Source organism: Chaetodon auriga, chromosome 17, assembly GCF_051107435.1.
Source record: "Chaetodon auriga isolate fChaAug3 chromosome 17, fChaAug3.hap1, whole genome shotgun sequence".
Classification (NCBI taxonomy): Eukaryota; Metazoa; Chordata; class Actinopteri; order Chaetodontiformes; family Chaetodontidae; genus Chaetodon; species Chaetodon auriga.
The window spans coordinates 11,561,370-11,579,099 of NC_135090.1; the positions used below are offsets into that span (position 1 = coordinate 11,561,370).

Genomic DNA, 17,730 nt, shown 5'->3' on the forward strand with positions numbered 1-17,730 from the left:
GAACAATTAGTTACTGCAAAAACATACTGTGTGTATTTACCGTTCAAGGGAAGATTGAAAGTTGACTGAAGTGTTGTGATTGATTAATAATTAAAACAAAACCAACAGTAAAATGTCCATATTAGACAGCAACTGTGACACAGTCATTTAAAAAGATTAGATTGAGTTATTGGGAAATACACTAATTTGTTTTCTTCCACAGTAAGCTCGAGCCAGCAGTCGGTTAGCTTAGCTTAGCATAAACTGGAAACAGCTAGCTCTGTTTGATGCTAGCAAAAACTGCCTGTGTCTCTAAAGCTCAGTAATTAACAAGTTATATCTCCTTTGTTGCAAGTGTTAACACAACATATTGTGGTTTTACAGGGGGGGTTGTCCAGGAAGTGACTGTGCAACGCTAAAAACAGTCCCTTTAAACCACAATGTGTTGTTTTTATACTTCAGTTTTTGCACAGATTAAACAAATGAGACATGTTAATTACTGAGCTTCAGAGGTGCTGGTAGGCAAACAGGCCAGGCTAACTGTTTCCCTGTTTCCAGTCTGCATGTTAAGCTAAGCTAACCAGCTGATGGTTAGCTTCAGATTTACTGCACACACAAGCACAGCAACCTTCTCATCTAGCTCTCAGCGACGTGACTGACCTTCATGAGCCATATGTAGGCCTTCATGCTTTGACTACATGAGCAGCTTGTTTGTTTGTGTGCATGTGTGTGTGCGTTTGTGTATGTGTGTGTGTGTGTGTGTGTGTGTGTGACAGAAAGGGTATGGCAGGCTGTGCTCAGACCAGTCCAGTAATTATGCCGTCTTTATATAGCTGTGGTCTGAGACTCATGGACTGAGGAAAACATCTGCTGGGCTCCAGAAGAAACCTACATGAACTCAAAGCAGTTTAATAGTGAGCGATTCCTCGTGTAGCTCTCTAGACTACACGAGGAATCGCATTTGTTAACGCCGTTAATGCTGTATCACTGATGGATATAACCCTTGGTAAAGCAAACAGCACACATTACAATTCAAACACAGTTCAAATAGGGTATTTTACTAACTTTTGATTTGTTAGCTGAAGTGCTCTCAGCATGTTTTATAGGTTGGGCGTACAATACATGCCAGATGAAAATATATACTAATCATTGATGTATTATTCCTCTGACACATTGCACAACTTTGTAAATGATCCTCCACCTTCAGTGACTTACAGTTCTTGAAGGGAGATGTTTATATAAAAAACAAGTTTCCATGCACGCCTGTGGTTTAGCTGTTAAGTGGAAAATCTTAACAAATTATGCAAACATTTGTTAAGTCAAAGCGCTGCCACAAACAATTTTAGCTTTAGGGCCAATGCTGTCGGCTCCACTCGGCTTTGTGTGAAAAGCGGTGCGTTACACACGTAGTGCACACTCAATTACTGCATGTGCAAAAGCACACACACACTGCCACACACAAGTACACACACACACACACACACACACACACACACACACACACACACACACACAGGGCTAAAAGCTGAACAATAATTTGCTTTTGATTAAAATGATTTATACCAAAGGCTTTTAATGTCTATGATTATCCTCTCCCAGCAGCTTGTTTCCATTGGCTGACCCAACAAGGTTAGATTTACAACTTTTGTGAGGCATTTTTGTCTGACATTTCCTTTTCCTATCAAAGACCTGCTTTAATGTCACCTATTTAACTGTCTGCAGCTACCCACCTACACAATAACAGATCAGTCTGGGTAGTACTGGTTATATTAAATGGAAATAAGAAGTTTAAGATTGCAATCTTTAATCCGCGCCCTATTTGTAAAGCACATTTTGTTGTAGTTTGAATCTGGTTTGTGTCAGCTTTTGGTTTGCTCAAAAGCTGCTTGTATCACGGTTAAAGGCTCACTATAGTAGAAATTAGCATGAAACTAGTTACAGTCCAAATTTTGTTTTTCAGTTTTTAAACTTGAACTTTTGGTCCTTTTTTCTTGATCATTTCACCTGAAACCTAAGAAAGAGATTAAAGAATTCAACCACCAACACAGGGCAACAAAGGGCCTCTACAAGGTAGACACATGGTTTGCCAACAGGATGGAGTTTAGAATCAGAATCAGAATCAGAATCAGAATCAGAATCAGAAAAAGCTTTATTGCCAAGAATGCTTTTACACATACGAGGAATTTTTTCTGGTGAAATTGGTGCATGACACATCTACTAAAGTATGACACATCTACTAAAATAAGAGCATAAAAAAATAACAATTTAAATATATATACATATTTAAAGGAATATTTCAGTGTTGTGCTGAGTTTCATGTTACCAAAAATCCAGCATCTATGTAAATATAGCTTTGGTGTTCAGGTAACTTTCGTTGAAATTCCTCACCTCATGTCAGCCTTGTCCTGTGATTTAAGCCCAGGCTCAGACATGCCTCAGGTGTATGTATTTCACATGTTGGCACCGTGCCAGCCTACAAACATTATACAGGTTTACAGTGTATGTGTGTTTTTGAGTGATCGTATGAGAGAAGATGTGTGATAGGACGCCAGTGTCTGTGTGTATGTATGAACACACGCTTCTCCAGAGGTTGCGGTTCACATCTCGTGAATCAAGGGGCCTCCAGCACACCACGTCTCCATCGAGCTTTCGTGCTGCTTTGTTCATTTGTTTAGCTTTTGGCAGGCGAGAGGTGACATGTAGACAAAGCAAGGGATTTAGGATGCTGCGCGATCCCAACTGCTCTCAAGATCACGACTTTTAACAAAAGCTGCCTTTTAGAGCATCTGTGTGTGGTTCAACAATAAGCAGCCTAGTGAGGCGTATATGTTTCAGGTCTCTATGTAATTCAAACCAAACGCTGGCTCAGGCACCTTTTAGTGCAGCTTGTGCGTTTCAAAAGCACAAACATGCAACTGTTTTTGGGTATGTTTTGGTTATAAATGACTGATTTGTTGAGGTCTTGGCATTTCTTGACTGCCTGAGTCCAGCCCTCTGGAGGAATGCTTTGTCTCACTGTGTTTATCCTGGCTGACCTGCTATCTCTACAGGCCTAGCCTCAGGATACGTGATTTTGAAAAGCTTCCATTTGCAGCCAAGAACCACCACAAGGTGCCATCTGACTCTCTGGTATCTGCACAGACTTTTCAGCAGCTGTTTATCACAATCCCTCTGGATCCTGTGCATATCCAAATGACTGACAGGTCTAAATGACTTTGAGGCATTCTCAGATTTAATGCCAGATCGCTTACATCGGCAGCTAATCCCCTCAGCATTCATGGAATCAGCCACTGACGCTTCGCAGGTATTTGCTTTCATTCTGATATGATCAGGCCGATGGTTTGAAACGACAAATTTCCAAAATAACCCAAGATTGGATGGATTTAGATGTAAAGCTGCTGTGCATTTCCTAATTTTTGATAGGGCTGAATGGCTGGAAGACGCAGCTGCTCCATCAGTAGCACAGGGAACACTAGAGGAGGGAAAAACAATTATAAGGCAGCCTTATCTGCTCCATCTGTTGAGAAATTCAGAAGGATAGGGGGAATCTTGGGGCCGTGGTGGCTCAAAGTGGAGTGAGGCCGTTAACGGGATTTAGGGCTGAGCACATCCCTGGAGAAGCCGCCACAGCAGAAAACCACACTTTAAACGTCTGTCTGGTTTACGCAATCACAACTCCCAACCTGCAGGGACCAGTTGAAAGTGAGACAGTGTGACGGGGTTCCTTCTATGCCTTGCTCCATCCTCGCAGATGTAGGCCTATATACATAAGAGGACTGCAAAGCTGTCAGCAATCATCCCAGATAGTTTCAGTATTTTTCCTTTGACCTTTCCTGCTCTGTGAAGTTGGTAATGGGAGAGAATGAGGGCCAATTACACACTGGAATGAAACAACCTGTGCACATTGGGCATCTCTCGCTCTCTCAATAGACCATGAAATACGTTCCTATGCAGCAGTTTAATAGCTAGACATTAAGTATATTGTTTTGACCTGAGATCAACTTCTCCTCAGTGGGTGCCGACAGGTGAAGCATAGCCTCAAGTCTTTCCTGTTTTATCAGTAGAAATTGCTCCAGTCATGGACAAAGTCTTTGCAACCATAAACATCTCATAGTTTGTGCCTGTTTAAACTTAAAAAACAAAAACAAAAAAAAGATTTAATTAGTTTTTTGATGCATCACCTTCGAGATGAAATAAACCACTTCAGTGAAAAGGAATCAAAACAAATACAAGGCTTTCTGATAGCAGACATGATGATCATCGTGCTGGTCAGTTCTGGCTCGATAGCTTGAACACAGATGACAAGGTGAATTCCAAAGTTAAAAACACCAGGCAGGAATGTCAGGAACGAGGGAAATGACAGGAATCACGTTACATGTTTTCAGTGACGGTTACATTAGTGGAACGAACACGAGGAAGCATCTCCCCCCTTAAAGAAAACACAGAAATAGAATACGGTTTTGCTGTGTTATTATGAGTTAAATCAACTGTAAAAGCTATCAAGCTTCAGTCTTTTGGTGAATAGACGAAATGTAAAACTATCCAGTTTTTAAAGGTGTCTGTCAGCAGAGTAAGCCAAAGGTCATGAAGAAAATAATACGAGTGAGGAAGGCTGGTCCTTGCCTGAGTTTCTTCCTGCACGTTAAAGCTGCATTATGAACCTCAGATTTCACAGTTTTTCCATTGCTGTTGGAAAAGGAAAATGAGGTATGTTTTGAAGGATATTTTCAAGAGATATTTAGACAACTACTATTAGTTGCTGATGCCAACTAATAGTCGCTTATGTAACTTTTACTAAACAGCGCCCCCTGTGGCCAGAGGGACAATTACAGGATAACAGAAAGTGCTAAAACTTGGAATAATGACAGCACAAGAAGACCAGAGTCATAACGTCCACGAACAGCTCAGTCATGTGAGTTAGATAGCAATATCTATCAAAAGCTTGCTAGCATTAGCTGACATTAGCCTCCATAGCAGACTAAGTAATGGTATAGCAGTCAAACTCTTGAGTGTGTTATTGAACAAGGGTGTGTTTTATTGCTTAGGAATCCAACTTTTCATTCGTAAGAGGAGGACTGTGTTATTCATTCTTTCAAAAGTTACACAAGTCTCAGTTTAAACACAGGGAGAAATATGCTTTGACTGTCAAGTTATGCCTACAAACTCTATAAAAGTCATTTATTTCACGCATAAAGGACATTTGAGTGTTACCAGCCGTACACTCAGGATCATAATCTGCATTTCAATCTGTTCTGTTTCACATCAAACACGTCACACTGTGCGCTTAGCTTTTCTCTGCACACATCCTGCATCCATGACAGGATCTATATATTCCAGTAAGGCAGCAGGCTTAGACAGCCACGGTTACACAGTGGACTGTAAATTTAAGAATGGCTGGCAATTAATTTTCACAGCTCCACAGTGGATTGTTTCTTAGAAAAGCAATAAAGCAGAGAATGATTTGCCTGAAGTGCCAGCAGGAGCTGAATGATTTGGAAAACCAGGCAGTGGAAAAATAAGTTCAGAGTGTTTCCTTTATTATGTAACAGATGCTTGGATCGGCTTTTCCTGAAAAGGTACCATGACGAGCAAGACGGGGCCCAGCTAATATCACTTCAGTGTGTTTATGTCACATCTTCACTTTCACTCAGCTGAATGGTTAAAATAATATTGGATGTCAGTTTTTTATTCAAGTAAACACACCGAACATTGGGAAAATTCATACAAACATCAGCCCTGAAAATATAAACTACTGAAGTGAGCTAACATGTATGTCTACATGACATTATCTGCAGGACTGTGAATTATTACATTCCACACAGTTATACATCATTCATTACATGTTCCCAGTGAGCAAACACATGCTTACACCACAGTTGATGACAGCATTAAAGTCTTCATCAGACCTGGCTCTGGGGCCTTTTTTTGGGATTTACATGTATTAAAAACAGCAGTGTTCCTGTATGTTTGTAGGGGGGTGGATGTACTTTCACAGGTGCACAGTGAAAACACGTATCATGAAAATAGCTCGTTGGCCTGTAATGACTGGGTAATAGCTGATGACGCAGCGGTAAATGGTAAACTCCCATCTGGAGCGCTGAAGAGAGCGATTGCGTCCACTGATGCAGACTCTCATTATGGGCTTGGCAGGGCTGTCTGGCAAAGTAACCGATAGTTACCCTGCTCTGGATGTGAAGGCTGGCATTATCCTTGATGTGTGCGTGTGTAAGCGTGCATGTGGAGGTGGAGGTAGAGGGTGGGGCGGCCAGAATACACAGGTGGGCCTCAGGGTATCACTGATAACAGCGCTTGAGTGACACCCTGACATTAGGATGGCTTTCCCTCGTTGCAGAGCTCACCTGTGGGCATTCCACAGCAGGGAGAAGTGTTAGTTTAATGGCTCAATTAATGCAAGACTGCACCTCATCCACTAATGGATGCACGATGTCAACTCTGTGCTGGAGTAACCTTAGGCAACCTGACTGACTTGTAGAATTAAAGGGGCTCGCCAATGATTTCACACATCAGAGTCAATTTACTCAACACGGGGAGGACTGTTCAGCCAGTGAAAACAGTTGTACGATGTCTCCTGTGGCTCGGGAGGGAGCTGTCTCAAGTCTGAGAAAATAACCCAGACAAAGTTATCCGGGTTATCTTGGGTTGGGCTTGGAGACTACAAATTCATAACCGAAAGCCTGGATGTGTGGAGTTTGAAAGACCTACAGCAAAGACTCCCTGAGCAACTGCTTTGTTCGAATTACAATAGAAGAGCGGCTGGCGTATCTGTTTACAGTCAAACCAAACAAACTCATGTTTTTCTAATAGTTATTAGCTTTTCCGGCTTTAGCACGATGAAAACATTGTGTTTCTTGAAACTGCTTCACAACATAAGCCACACAGTATTGTGCCAGTCGCTTTTAATGCTGGGTTTGCATTAGCAGTGAGTGAATACAACTCAGACAGGGCTGTGGGAGAGTGAAGAGCAAACAGTAAGACTAATATCAGCGAGAGAGAATTAAAAACAGCAACATGCTGCATCATTTCCTGTGAATCCCTTGTGCATGTAAAGGCAACTTCAGGCGGAATGGCAGACTCTGCCACAAACAATGAAAACTACTATATAGTGAGTTAATTACAGGCTATAAACACATGAAATGGCTTCAGCTGAAAACAGGTTGACCATAAATAGTATGAAAGACGGGTTCGATTTCAGTGATTTCAGACCAGCATATGAATGAGAAGGAAGAGCAGCATCACAGGGTCTTATTCATGACTTCAGCTTTTCTACATGTGAGCTATTTAGCCAAGAGGGTGCAGCAACAGTTCTCCTAAGTGCCTCCACTTAAGTAAGTGCCATCAGATGGCCCAGTGCTGCATTTTTTTTAATGGTGATCGCGGTTCACAGTAATGTTAGTGAAGTAATTCTTTTGAGTAATATTTTCCGATGCACAGCTGAAAAAAAAAAAAGCCATTAAGTCAGGTCTCATTATTGTAGCAGACTGGAATGAATGTTTGGTCTGGAAAGGTTTTTCGAGTCTAAAAGCTGTTGTTGTTGATCCAGTGAGGAACTGTGCTTTCGCTTCCCTGCCAGAAAAGACTAAACGGAGGACAACTTCAACAAACGCAGCCCTGTGCTCCCTCGCCTCATAAACTCCGCTATAATGATGCAGCGGTTTGCAAGTACAGGCTCGGCTGTCTTAATGCAATCTCATCCAATTATGTTACCATTAAAATCAGCAAAATGATTCTGCCGAAGTGTGCTCGGGGATAATATGCTCTGTTATTACAGTTATTTTAAATCACTAAACAAGCAAATAGAAACAACGCTGCTGCCAAAATTCATCAGATTATTCCCGAGGAATATTTGTGAAAGCTCGGGGGAATGCATTAATGGACGTGAGAAGCAGGGAGGGCTGATTGCTTGGGCAGATGGTTTGGTGGATAAGATGGTCCAGATGCCTGAATGACCCACATACAGTGACCACGTTACATTAATGATTACAGGCTAACTGGTGGATGATTTGAGGTCCTTTACATTAAGTATTTTTGCCTCTATGTGTTCCAAACCTACAAAGTCTGTGGATAAGACCGCAGCTCAGAAATCTGCAGAAACATACACATGCACATACAGCAAACGCACGCCCCGTTCCTGTCAAGCCTGTGGTTTCGAGTCCAGTGGGGTCAGCCTTGCTTCTGTATTTAGATACTGCTCATTACAGTGAGAGAACACAACAACCACATGAGGACTAACAACCGGTGTCCAAGCATGTGGAATGTGTATTGTTTTTTGGCAAAGGGGAACCGTGGAAAGCTTTATTATAACAACGCTCACCTCTTGCTTCCACTCCCTGCCAAAGAGCCTTAAAGCCATATGAGCGCTTCTTGATTTAGACTTCTAGAAAAAATAAATTATGATGGGAATTCCTAGCAGTCAGTAATTTTGTAATTTTAGACGGAGGGCGTGGAAGTCTCTTCTCCTTGAAATGTTCAAACGCTTCCAGTCTCCTGCTCAGCAGCCACTGGCAACTGTGGCCAACGTCAGCCACAGACAGAGAGCGTCTGCCTTTCGAGTGTGTTGCCCAGAAAAAGTGCTTACAAGTCACCGTCCGTCTTCAAAGTAGGAGCCTAACTTCCCCAGCGTGTTATAAACAGGCAATGCGACATCAATCACGCAGACCTCTTTAGCAATTATCCACGTGAGGAAAGTCTCTGACAGCTAAATGTCAGCTTTACAGCCGGAATAACACCTGCCAACACCTGCTGCACTGCCTTTATGAGCATTTTATGAATAGAATTTTTTACAAGTGTCTTAACATGGACCTTAATCTCTAAAAAAAAAAAAAAAAAGATCAAGTCTGAATTCATGGTTTTACCAGTAATGGTAATGGAGTGTGGCAGCTTAATGCCTGTTTTCTTAACTGCACTAGCCTATAAAATGTTTTTCAAGCAATCTGACAAATAAACACCTGTCTAATCCAACTTCAGACAACACTAACGAACAGAGGCACTTCAGATGGGAAGGAGTCTTGATTAATTACCTCAACTGCTTTCTCATCCTGGTGCAACAAAGAGTCCATTGAGCCGGAGGCCGACGTGGACGGCCCCACTGGTCGAGTCTCACCTGTGTTATGTCTGCTGGTGACTCACTGAAAGGCACACATGGCCCTGACACAGGCAGCGAGAGGAGCCAGGACCTGAACAGAAAAACAGAACGAAAAAAGCTGCGCAGTCAAGGAGCAAAATGTTCCCGAGTGAAGGAACAGCCTTGAAGGCCTAAATACTGCATCTGTCAAATAGCTTTAAGTCTTTTACCTTTTTTTCTATATGCGCCTCCATTGTTTATCATTTAACAGTGAAATATAACTCAAATACAATTCTGTTACATATATTTACCTGAATATTTCTATATTTTGCTGCTCAATACATCCATGCCACTACATTTATCTACAGTTACTAGTTGTTTTTTCTATTAAAATTTCATACATAAAACATGATCAGCTTCTGATGTGTTGCTAAACTTAAACTATACAACAAAAGTAGTTTAAATTAGCTCCACCTCTACAAAACAAAAGGGTTAAATTCTGGTTACGCATGAGTGCATCTCCAGTAATCAATGCAGTAATATTATTTCTTATCGTATTAATTCAAATATTACATTGAAAGGTGCCATTCTCTCGCTTGTATCAAGAAAATTGTTTAATCAAAAACCATCTGCACAGTAACCACTATGATAAGAAAGAAAATACATTTATTTTTGTTTGTTTCTATATTTTGTAAAGCAGCTGAAACAACCCTTTCACACAGGATCTCTGCCTGTAACATGTCCACCAACAAATGCAAGAATCTACTTGAAAACGTTCTGAAAATGAATAAAACTGGCCACAGGAAACGTTGCAAAATCTATTCTGAACATGAAACTGAGCTCTTTACACCGTCACCACACAAGCTACATGTTGACCTTGTATTTATTTTCATCTAAAGCCGATGAAGACTTCCTTCCTTCTTCGCAGCCACAACAGTTAGAGTCCTGGCATTTGTCACCAGCTACCACCCACCAAGCCACAGCTACTGCTTTTTTTCTACATCCAGCAGAGGAACTGTTCAGTTCAGCCTAAAACGCAGCTTAAATGCAGTTCAGTTAAGACGTGATGTGACGTGCGATTCCTTTGTGTTTCCTCTGAGGAATATTTATGTCTCCTCCTCACACACATACAGCAGGAAGCCAGCAAAACGAACTGCCAGCTCAGAGTTTTCTGCCTCCAACTACTATCTGCCACGACTTTAAAAACTCCACCGTGACACAGACATGAAAAAGGTTTTATGTGACAGCCCTACTTATCTAATTCTGAAACCCCCAAAGGGTTTACAGATTCCTTCACTTGAACAATGAGTCTGTTCTCTTGCTCTGTCTCTGTTTTTTGTTTTTACTGCATCACTGTCCCGCGTTCAGAAAGGAAAGGTGGCAGAGGAGAGAGGCCTAATGGTCTGCAGCAGTCTAATCCAGATTTTAATATGGAAAATACAGCTAAGTTGTCTTGAGAATAATAAAGCGTGGCACAGAGGAATATTCTTATGTAACCAGTGATCTGAGGCTTCAGATAGACTCAATCTATCTTTGTATATGGGTTGACTTGATGAATGGTAAGCATGGTGTTATATTTGATTTCAGGGAGTTACATTTTATAGCTTAGCTTTGGCTTCAGAAAAAAAGTGCAAAAAAAATGTGATTTCAATACAAGAACAACATATTTGTCGGGCAAATACGAGAAATAAATGGGGCTTATTTAGATCCCTATCTTCAGGACAATTTAAAGGTAAAAAAAAACATGGAAATGAGTGAGAGATTGTGAATGTCAGGGCAAGCAGGGGTGAGACAGGGAGGGACAGGGTTTGTCATTCATGGGAGAAAGAGGAAGAAAAGTCTGGATGAAAGTTGAAACAGGTTTTTTAATGACACGTGTGCCGCCCCACGCAAAATCACCACAGAACACTTTCATCCCGACGACACAACGTTGAACATCTAAAGATAGAAATTTGATACAGACTGTGATGTACTCTTCTCAGAAGGTCATGTGTCTAAAACTGAATGATTTATGGGTGTCTTAATTAGAACCTTCTGCAGCGTCATTCTGGGATGCATTCAGATAGCAGACAAACACAAAGGCTAAAGACACTTCCACTACGGCTGGGCCAAACCAGCTACTTCTCTGACCACAACTTGAACAAGACTTGAAACATGAGACGACAGTTCCAATAAATCAAAAGGGGATTTTGAGAATCATTTCTATTTTTAATCTTTCAGTCTTTGTTTCTGAAAAAAGCGGAAAACTGTTTTGTTTATACCGCATAACACCAGGGGTTTAAATGCTTATGCACAACCACTAATTAGTGGTGTGAAGGACAGTTCTCAAATCATCATCAAATGGACAGTGATTCCATTTGCATATTTCAGTTTATACTGCAGTGACAACATGGGAACAGTGTCCTTATAATTCCATTTTAATTAATGATAGGGCAGCAACTAATTATTTTCACTTTAGGTTAATCTGTTGATTAATGCCTGGCTCAATAAATTAAGAAAAATTGAATAAACTTTTGTACCAAGACTTAAATGATAAGATCAGACATCACTGTCACATCTATACAGTTAGCTTAGCTTAGCACAAAAACAGTAACTTCATGCAGGTAGCCTCAGTAGGATGTTACTATCTTGCAGGGGGCCAACCACAGGTGTGGGTAACAGATGTGCTCCACCTGCCAGGCACCAGTAACGTCCTGCAGGACTAGCCTGACCTTAACCCACGACTGTCAATCAATGAATCTTTTCCACTCTTTTAAAATACATTCCACATATTTCATAGGAGGAAACTACTGGCAGCAAAGCAGGCTATTGGACAGTCATAAAACTATGGTGATCTCTGCTGGAACATTACAGACAAAGCACTTTGACGTACTTCACAGTCTAAAAAAAACATCTAAACTTGTTATAAATGTTGACAAAAAAAAACCCAAACCCATTAGCCTATATTGGCACTTTCAGTTACTCTAAATAAGCACATCTAGAGCACTGTGTGTCCTCTCCTCTTTCATGCGCCTGTGTCTCAACAGCACTTTTGCTGGCCCTCTTCCTCATTTCATTACAGGAAGTGAGTTTGATATGTGATGCAGTGCTGTCGCCACAGTCTGTGGCAGGTCATTGCTCTAAACTCTTGCGAACATGGTACTTCTTTAGTGCCAAGTTCTGCTGCTGCAACCATGCCGCGCTTGGGCCGTCATCTCTCTCAGCACAGTTGATGCCATCACAGCAGGCGAACTACAAGTCCCACAGGTATCTGTCTCCATTTTACCACATCAACTGCCTCTGCTACGTACCGCTCATTGTTTCTGCATCGAAGGAACTGTTATTGCTCCACACTGGTCAACTGAGCACAGTGTGTCGTAACTTAAGAAAACGTAACACATCGGTCAGACGTGTTGAAATGCATGTACTTTTGATTCATCATACTGTAAATTATGTAAGGTGACTTTGAAATCTGGGAAGAGGATTTTTGCAATATAAGAATTCAATATCATTAATCAGTTAGCTGTGGGTAAACAGCACAAGGTGCAGCAATGGAAAATTGAGTCCGATTGCATCTAACCTCAGCTTCCCCATTTCTGCAAAGAGCCTCTCAGTTGATGTTGTTCAATGGTCAGCTTATAGGAAGTTACGAACTTCACATGGTGCAGCAGCAGAGAGAGAGAAGCTTCGTGGTATAAAAATATTCAAGTACATGAGTGGAAAATTGGAGAGTACGTTCACAGTGTCTCTCTGCCTTGACTTCAGGCTGGAGGATGGGGAATATGATGCGAGGTGTGAGTGCCAAGGACAAGGTCAACACAGATGACTGTGACAGCTCTCCAAAGGGTAAGATTTTTAAAATAACATCATTGTTTTGTAATGACAGTTTGTTTGTTTTTTTTTTGTTTTTTTTTGGAGTGCAGACTGAAAGCTTTCTATATCAGAGGTATCATGATATGATAAGTTAGAGTCAAAACACAGTGAAAAGTATTTGCAATAATTTCTGAGGTTTGGACGTCTTAAGACCTTACCAAAATATGACGTCTGTGTATCAGCATTTGTCTGTTGGTAAATGCTGTAAATGTTGTTCCTGGCAGGTTTGGAAGACGATGTGGTGGTGGTGCTTCAGGACTACCCATCGGCTGAAATAAGCAAGCCCATCTACAGGATCGGGGAGAAGCTCAGAGTCATCGCTCAGTACGATCACTTTTTTTTACGTTCTTGATTAAAAGCAAAATTTCCAATCCAGAAGCACATTCGGTTGACAGAAGCTCCCAAGTAACTATGAGGAAACAAAATCTAGCAAAAAATGAAAGTAACTCGATGTTGCTCTGACTTCGTAGTATAAAGAAGTCGTCAGAGAAAAGGTCAGTGGTTGATTCCTCTTTGCTTGTTTGTGGTGATCAGGGAGGCCTACTGGTGGAGAGTCCGCTCTATCCAAACGGGAAAAGAGAACTACATACCCAACAGCCATGTGGCTAAAGTGTACCACGGGTAAGTAAAAATATACTGACGCTATCCTCTGCTCTTTGAACATAACAGCAAAAAATATCAAATTCCAGCCTTTTTCCACTACTTTATCTAAGATTCCCCTCGCGTGTTAGGGAGGTAACAAACACAAGATATCAGCCATGTGTTGTATGTTACAGCTGCGTGTGTTGATTCCAGGATTTTACTGCTGTGGTATTTGATCTGATGTTTTTCTTTTTGTTGTTGATGTTTCATCAGTTGGTTGTTTGAGGGGGTGGAGAGGCAGAAGGCCGAGGAGCTGCTCTGTCTACCTGGGAACAGAGTGGGCTCCTTTCTGGTGCGGGAGAGTGCCAGGGAGAGAGGTGAGTACGTCTGGGCCCAAGGCCTCGAGAAAATACAACAACGACCGAAAACAAGACAAAAGGACCGTTTCACAAAATAGATACCCCTCTCCCATCGGTGCAGGAAATATGAAGCCAAAGCCAGCAGGCGGTTAGCTTAGCTTAGCACAAAGACTGAGTGCACGGGGTGAGCTGACTTGGTTTTGTGCAAAGATAACAAAATCCATCTCCCAGCACCTCTGAAGCTCACAAATTAACATGTCATATGATCGAGTTCTGTCATATCATCTGTTTAATCTGACTATTTCCTGGCCGGGAACGCTGACTCCAGGAGTCTGGCACACAACTCCTTGCAAAACCAGAAATTGTCATTTTTTACACTTCAGGTTTTTAACCTTTGGGCTGAACCAAATGGGCTTTTCCCCCCTGTTTCCAGTATTTATGCTAAGCTAAGGTAACTGGCTGAAACTTTACATTTCATGGACAGATATGAGAGTGGTTTCTAAAGTCAATAAGCATATTTCTCAAACTTGTGCAAATTGTAAGTGGATTCTCCCCTGACAGATTCTCTGTGGTCATATTTTAATCTGAAACTTTTCTTTCCTCATGACACAAAAAAGTATAGTGACAAAGCATCCAAGGAGGTAGACATTACAGTTTAGGACTGACCTTTCAGTTTCTTCTGCTTTTACATTTAAAACATTAATTTTTTTTGAGTAGCTCAATAGCTATTGATGTTCTTGCAACATTACAGTGACCTGATCCCAATATGTGCTTGTTTTCTACAACAGAGCAGCTTGGTGTCGTGACTGAAAGCTTCTTGTTGTGTGTATGGTGTGTGTCGTACCCTCAGGTCTGTATTCGCTCTCCGTGAAGCACATGATCATAAAGCACTATCGCATCTTCAGACTGGACAACAGCTGGTACTACATCTCACCTCGCCTAACGTTCCAGTGCCTTGAAGATATGATCAACCACTACTCTGGTAGGTAGACACGAAAACATCGCATGCTGTGGAGAGAGCTGCTTTGGAACATTATCAGGAGGTCACGCACCAGTGTGCCAACTCTGCCACTTCACACACATTCATTCATTTTGGATTCTTTCTGTAATTAAGTTGAGAAAATAAGCATGTGGTTCTCGGACATTTCACATTGACTCATCTGGAGGCACGTGTGGTTTTGCATGTTTCACTTGGTTTTTGGACATTTCTCATGTGAAGTCGCAACATCACATGTGAAATGTTTCAGTTCTCAGGCAAAATTATTGCATACGAGCTTTTTCTCATAAGCAAGAGACGCATAGAAATGCACAGGTCTGAAAACAAAAAGGAAACAAGCATCACATCATGCAGAGCCATTACGCACATGCACAAAAACAGGCATACTGAAAATAATTTCTCATGTTCTTAATATAGAACCATTTCTTATCAGTGGTCGACTCTTTACATATTTCCTGCTCTAACAGAACAATTTTGAAACAAAACAGGAAATGAGATACAATATGTGTTCTTGATAATGACCACTGGTGCGTTCACAGTGAGAAGTCTTAGCGTTACTTGCTGTAATAGTGCAGTTATTCTGGGCCAGTATGGATTCCCAAACCACCCCACACAAGTCTGGCTTGTGTGTTTGCCTGAGCAGTAGAGTGTGAGAGCGGTGGTTTATGGAAATTAGGCAGCAATGTTATGTGTTTGTTTATAAGCCTGTGAGTAACATTCTACCTCCCCTACCTTCATATCTTCAGACTTTGCAGATGGCCTGTGTTGTGTGTTAACCTCCCCCTGTCTGTCGGCCACGACCCCGCCATCAGATGCAACCTCTGTAGCTCCACCTGTAGTCATGAGACGCAACTTTGACTGGAAGAAAGTGGACAGGTAAAATAAAGGCTTGGCGGTGAAATTTACCGATTTTGATCTGTCAGCATGACCGTGCATAATGACTGTGGCAGATGGTAGCTCATTTGGTGTCACCTGATCCCTGCTGTATGTCCAAATAGCAAAGATTAAGTGTAAGAATATAGATTAGAGCTGCAGCTAATGATTCCTTTTCTTCACTGATTAATCTGTTGATTACTTTCTCAATTAATGAATTATTTTTTTGTGTATGAAATGTTCTGAAACTGCCCATTATAATTTCCCAGAGCCCAACATGACTTCTTCAAATTGCTTGTTTTATCTGACCAACACTAAAAAATTCAAAGAAATTGAATTTACTTTCATATATGAGAAAGAAAAGCAGCAAATCCTCAAACTAGAAGCTGATATGTGTGTATGTAATTATCAAAATAGCTGCATTTGAAAGAAAATGAAAAAGTCAAGAAGAAAATTCCAATACTAAGCTCTGTTCTCATTTATTTTTTAACAGGAGACAGCTGGTCAGCACAGATTGCTGCAGTGACAACATGGTGAGCTATGGAGTCAGGAACAGCATCGCTGCCTACCTGTCCTTTCAAAACCCTGCACAGATGCGAGCAGAGAGCAGGAAGAAGAAGAGCAAATCTGTTTATGTGCTCCCTGACAGCAGCCTCGCAAACACTGACTATGATGACGACTTCTAGAGAAGCAGAGGGATTTAAAAGACTGGAATACCTTTGAGTGGAGGGCAGTAGAGGGCATCCTTCTCTGAAATCCAGCACATTTCTAATGCAGGCAGTGGACTGCACGTTTGTGTCGACGTTTGTGTTCAGCATCCCAAACATCGAAGTGTGTTATGCTTTCTAACACGAGCACTTTCAAGTACTTTAACAATAATGCAAATCGCATGACGAGTTAGAAGTTGACTCATCTGATAAGACAGGACTATATGGAGCGGAAGTGGACAATGGTGCAATTGAACTGTGACATGTATTCTGCACATGAGCCGGAAAAACATGCAGCCCGGCATGATGATAGTAAAACAGAGACTTGAATGCTGTGGGTATTTTAAGGTAGTAATAATGAGCATTAGTGGCTTTCAAACTATTTTCTTGTGTTCTTAATGAATATTATATGGTAAAACACATTTTGAAATGACTTAAACATGCATTTATTGATTTTTTTGTGGGGATGGATATGAAAAACGCGTTGTAAAGGTACAAATCCAGCAGATATGAAGCCACATAAGCAAAAATTTGGAGTCATGTTCGCGTCCATCTGGTAAGTCCAATGTTCACTCAATTTTTAGCTGTGTTTTGGTCTCCAGCAGCTCCTCAGGTAAAAAATTTGACCCTTCCAGTTTACCAGCTAGTCATTAAATGCGTCTGTTCGACGTTTAGTGCTGGGAAGGTAGCGTACAGGGTTTATCAGGGCCTTTTCATCAAAAACAGATCCCTGCTGCAGCTGAGACGTCATGTAGAGCAGTGGCAGTGAACCAGAACAATTAGTTAAAATGACGCTAAAATGCTTCATAGCATCACTGGGATTTTATCAATAGTTTCTACAGAAATACTGATTAGAGTGGCTTAACTCTTAAACATTTGGTGTTGAAGAAGTAGAGTAAGTCATAGCACGATGTGTTCAATTCTATTATACATATTTTTGATAAAAGTACTGAAGCCGACATGAATATTTGTGCTTGATGGTTGTGTTGTATTGTATCAGTCTCCAAATCTGAATCCATGGTCATGATCTAGTGTTGCTCAGCCCGTCCGTGTGATTTGTCGACTTGTGCCATGGCATGTCAGTAATTTTAAGCATTTGAGAGCCGTTTGTGTTCTTTGAACAGACTCCAGAGTTAAAGGCTCCAGTGATGGGCAGAAGTTCTGAGAGTTCCTAACTTCAAATTTCCTCACAAACATCCGGCCAAACCGTTCATATTTATTGAACTTCCTCTCTTGAGCTGTGGCTATTCTTGCCAGTGCGACAGTCTCACTAATTTCACATGTTTACCATATGACAGG

General features: G+C 41.3%; 1 protein-coding gene across 1 annotated transcript; it reads left to right on the forward strand.

The window, feature by feature from the left end:
* Positions 1 to 12,143: 12,143 nt before the first annotated feature.
* sla1a (Src like adaptor 1a) lies at positions 12,144 to 17,394 on the forward strand. Its single transcript, XM_076753790.1, has 8 exons — positions 12,144 to 12,307; positions 12,806 to 12,886; positions 13,138 to 13,237; positions 13,448 to 13,534; positions 13,769 to 13,872; positions 14,705 to 14,836; positions 15,598 to 15,727; positions 16,218 to 17,394. Exons 2-8 carry the CDS (start codon positions 12,814 to 12,816, stop codon positions 16,408 to 16,410), a joined length of 819 nt encoding a protein of 272 aa, XP_076609905.1. The 5' UTR covers positions 12,144 to 12,307; positions 12,806 to 12,813; the 3' UTR covers positions 16,411 to 17,394.
* The last annotated feature ends 336 nt before the right edge of the window (positions 17,395 to 17,730 follow it).

Excerpts from the sequence above, each read along its gene's own strand:
- sla1a (XM_076753790.1), top strand. The coding sequence starts at position 12,814 with ATGGGGAATATGATGCGAGGTGTGAGTGCCAAGGACAAGGTCAACACA. Across the intron at positions 13,238-13,447 it reads AAGCTCAGAGTCATCGCTCA|GGAGGCCTACTGGTGGAGAG; the intron begins GTACGATCACTT and ends TGTGGTGATCAG. Across the intron at positions 13,535-13,768 it reads GTGGCTAAAGTGTACCACGG|TTGGTTGTTTGAGGGGGTGG; the intron begins GTAAGTAAAAAT and ends ATGTTTCATCAG.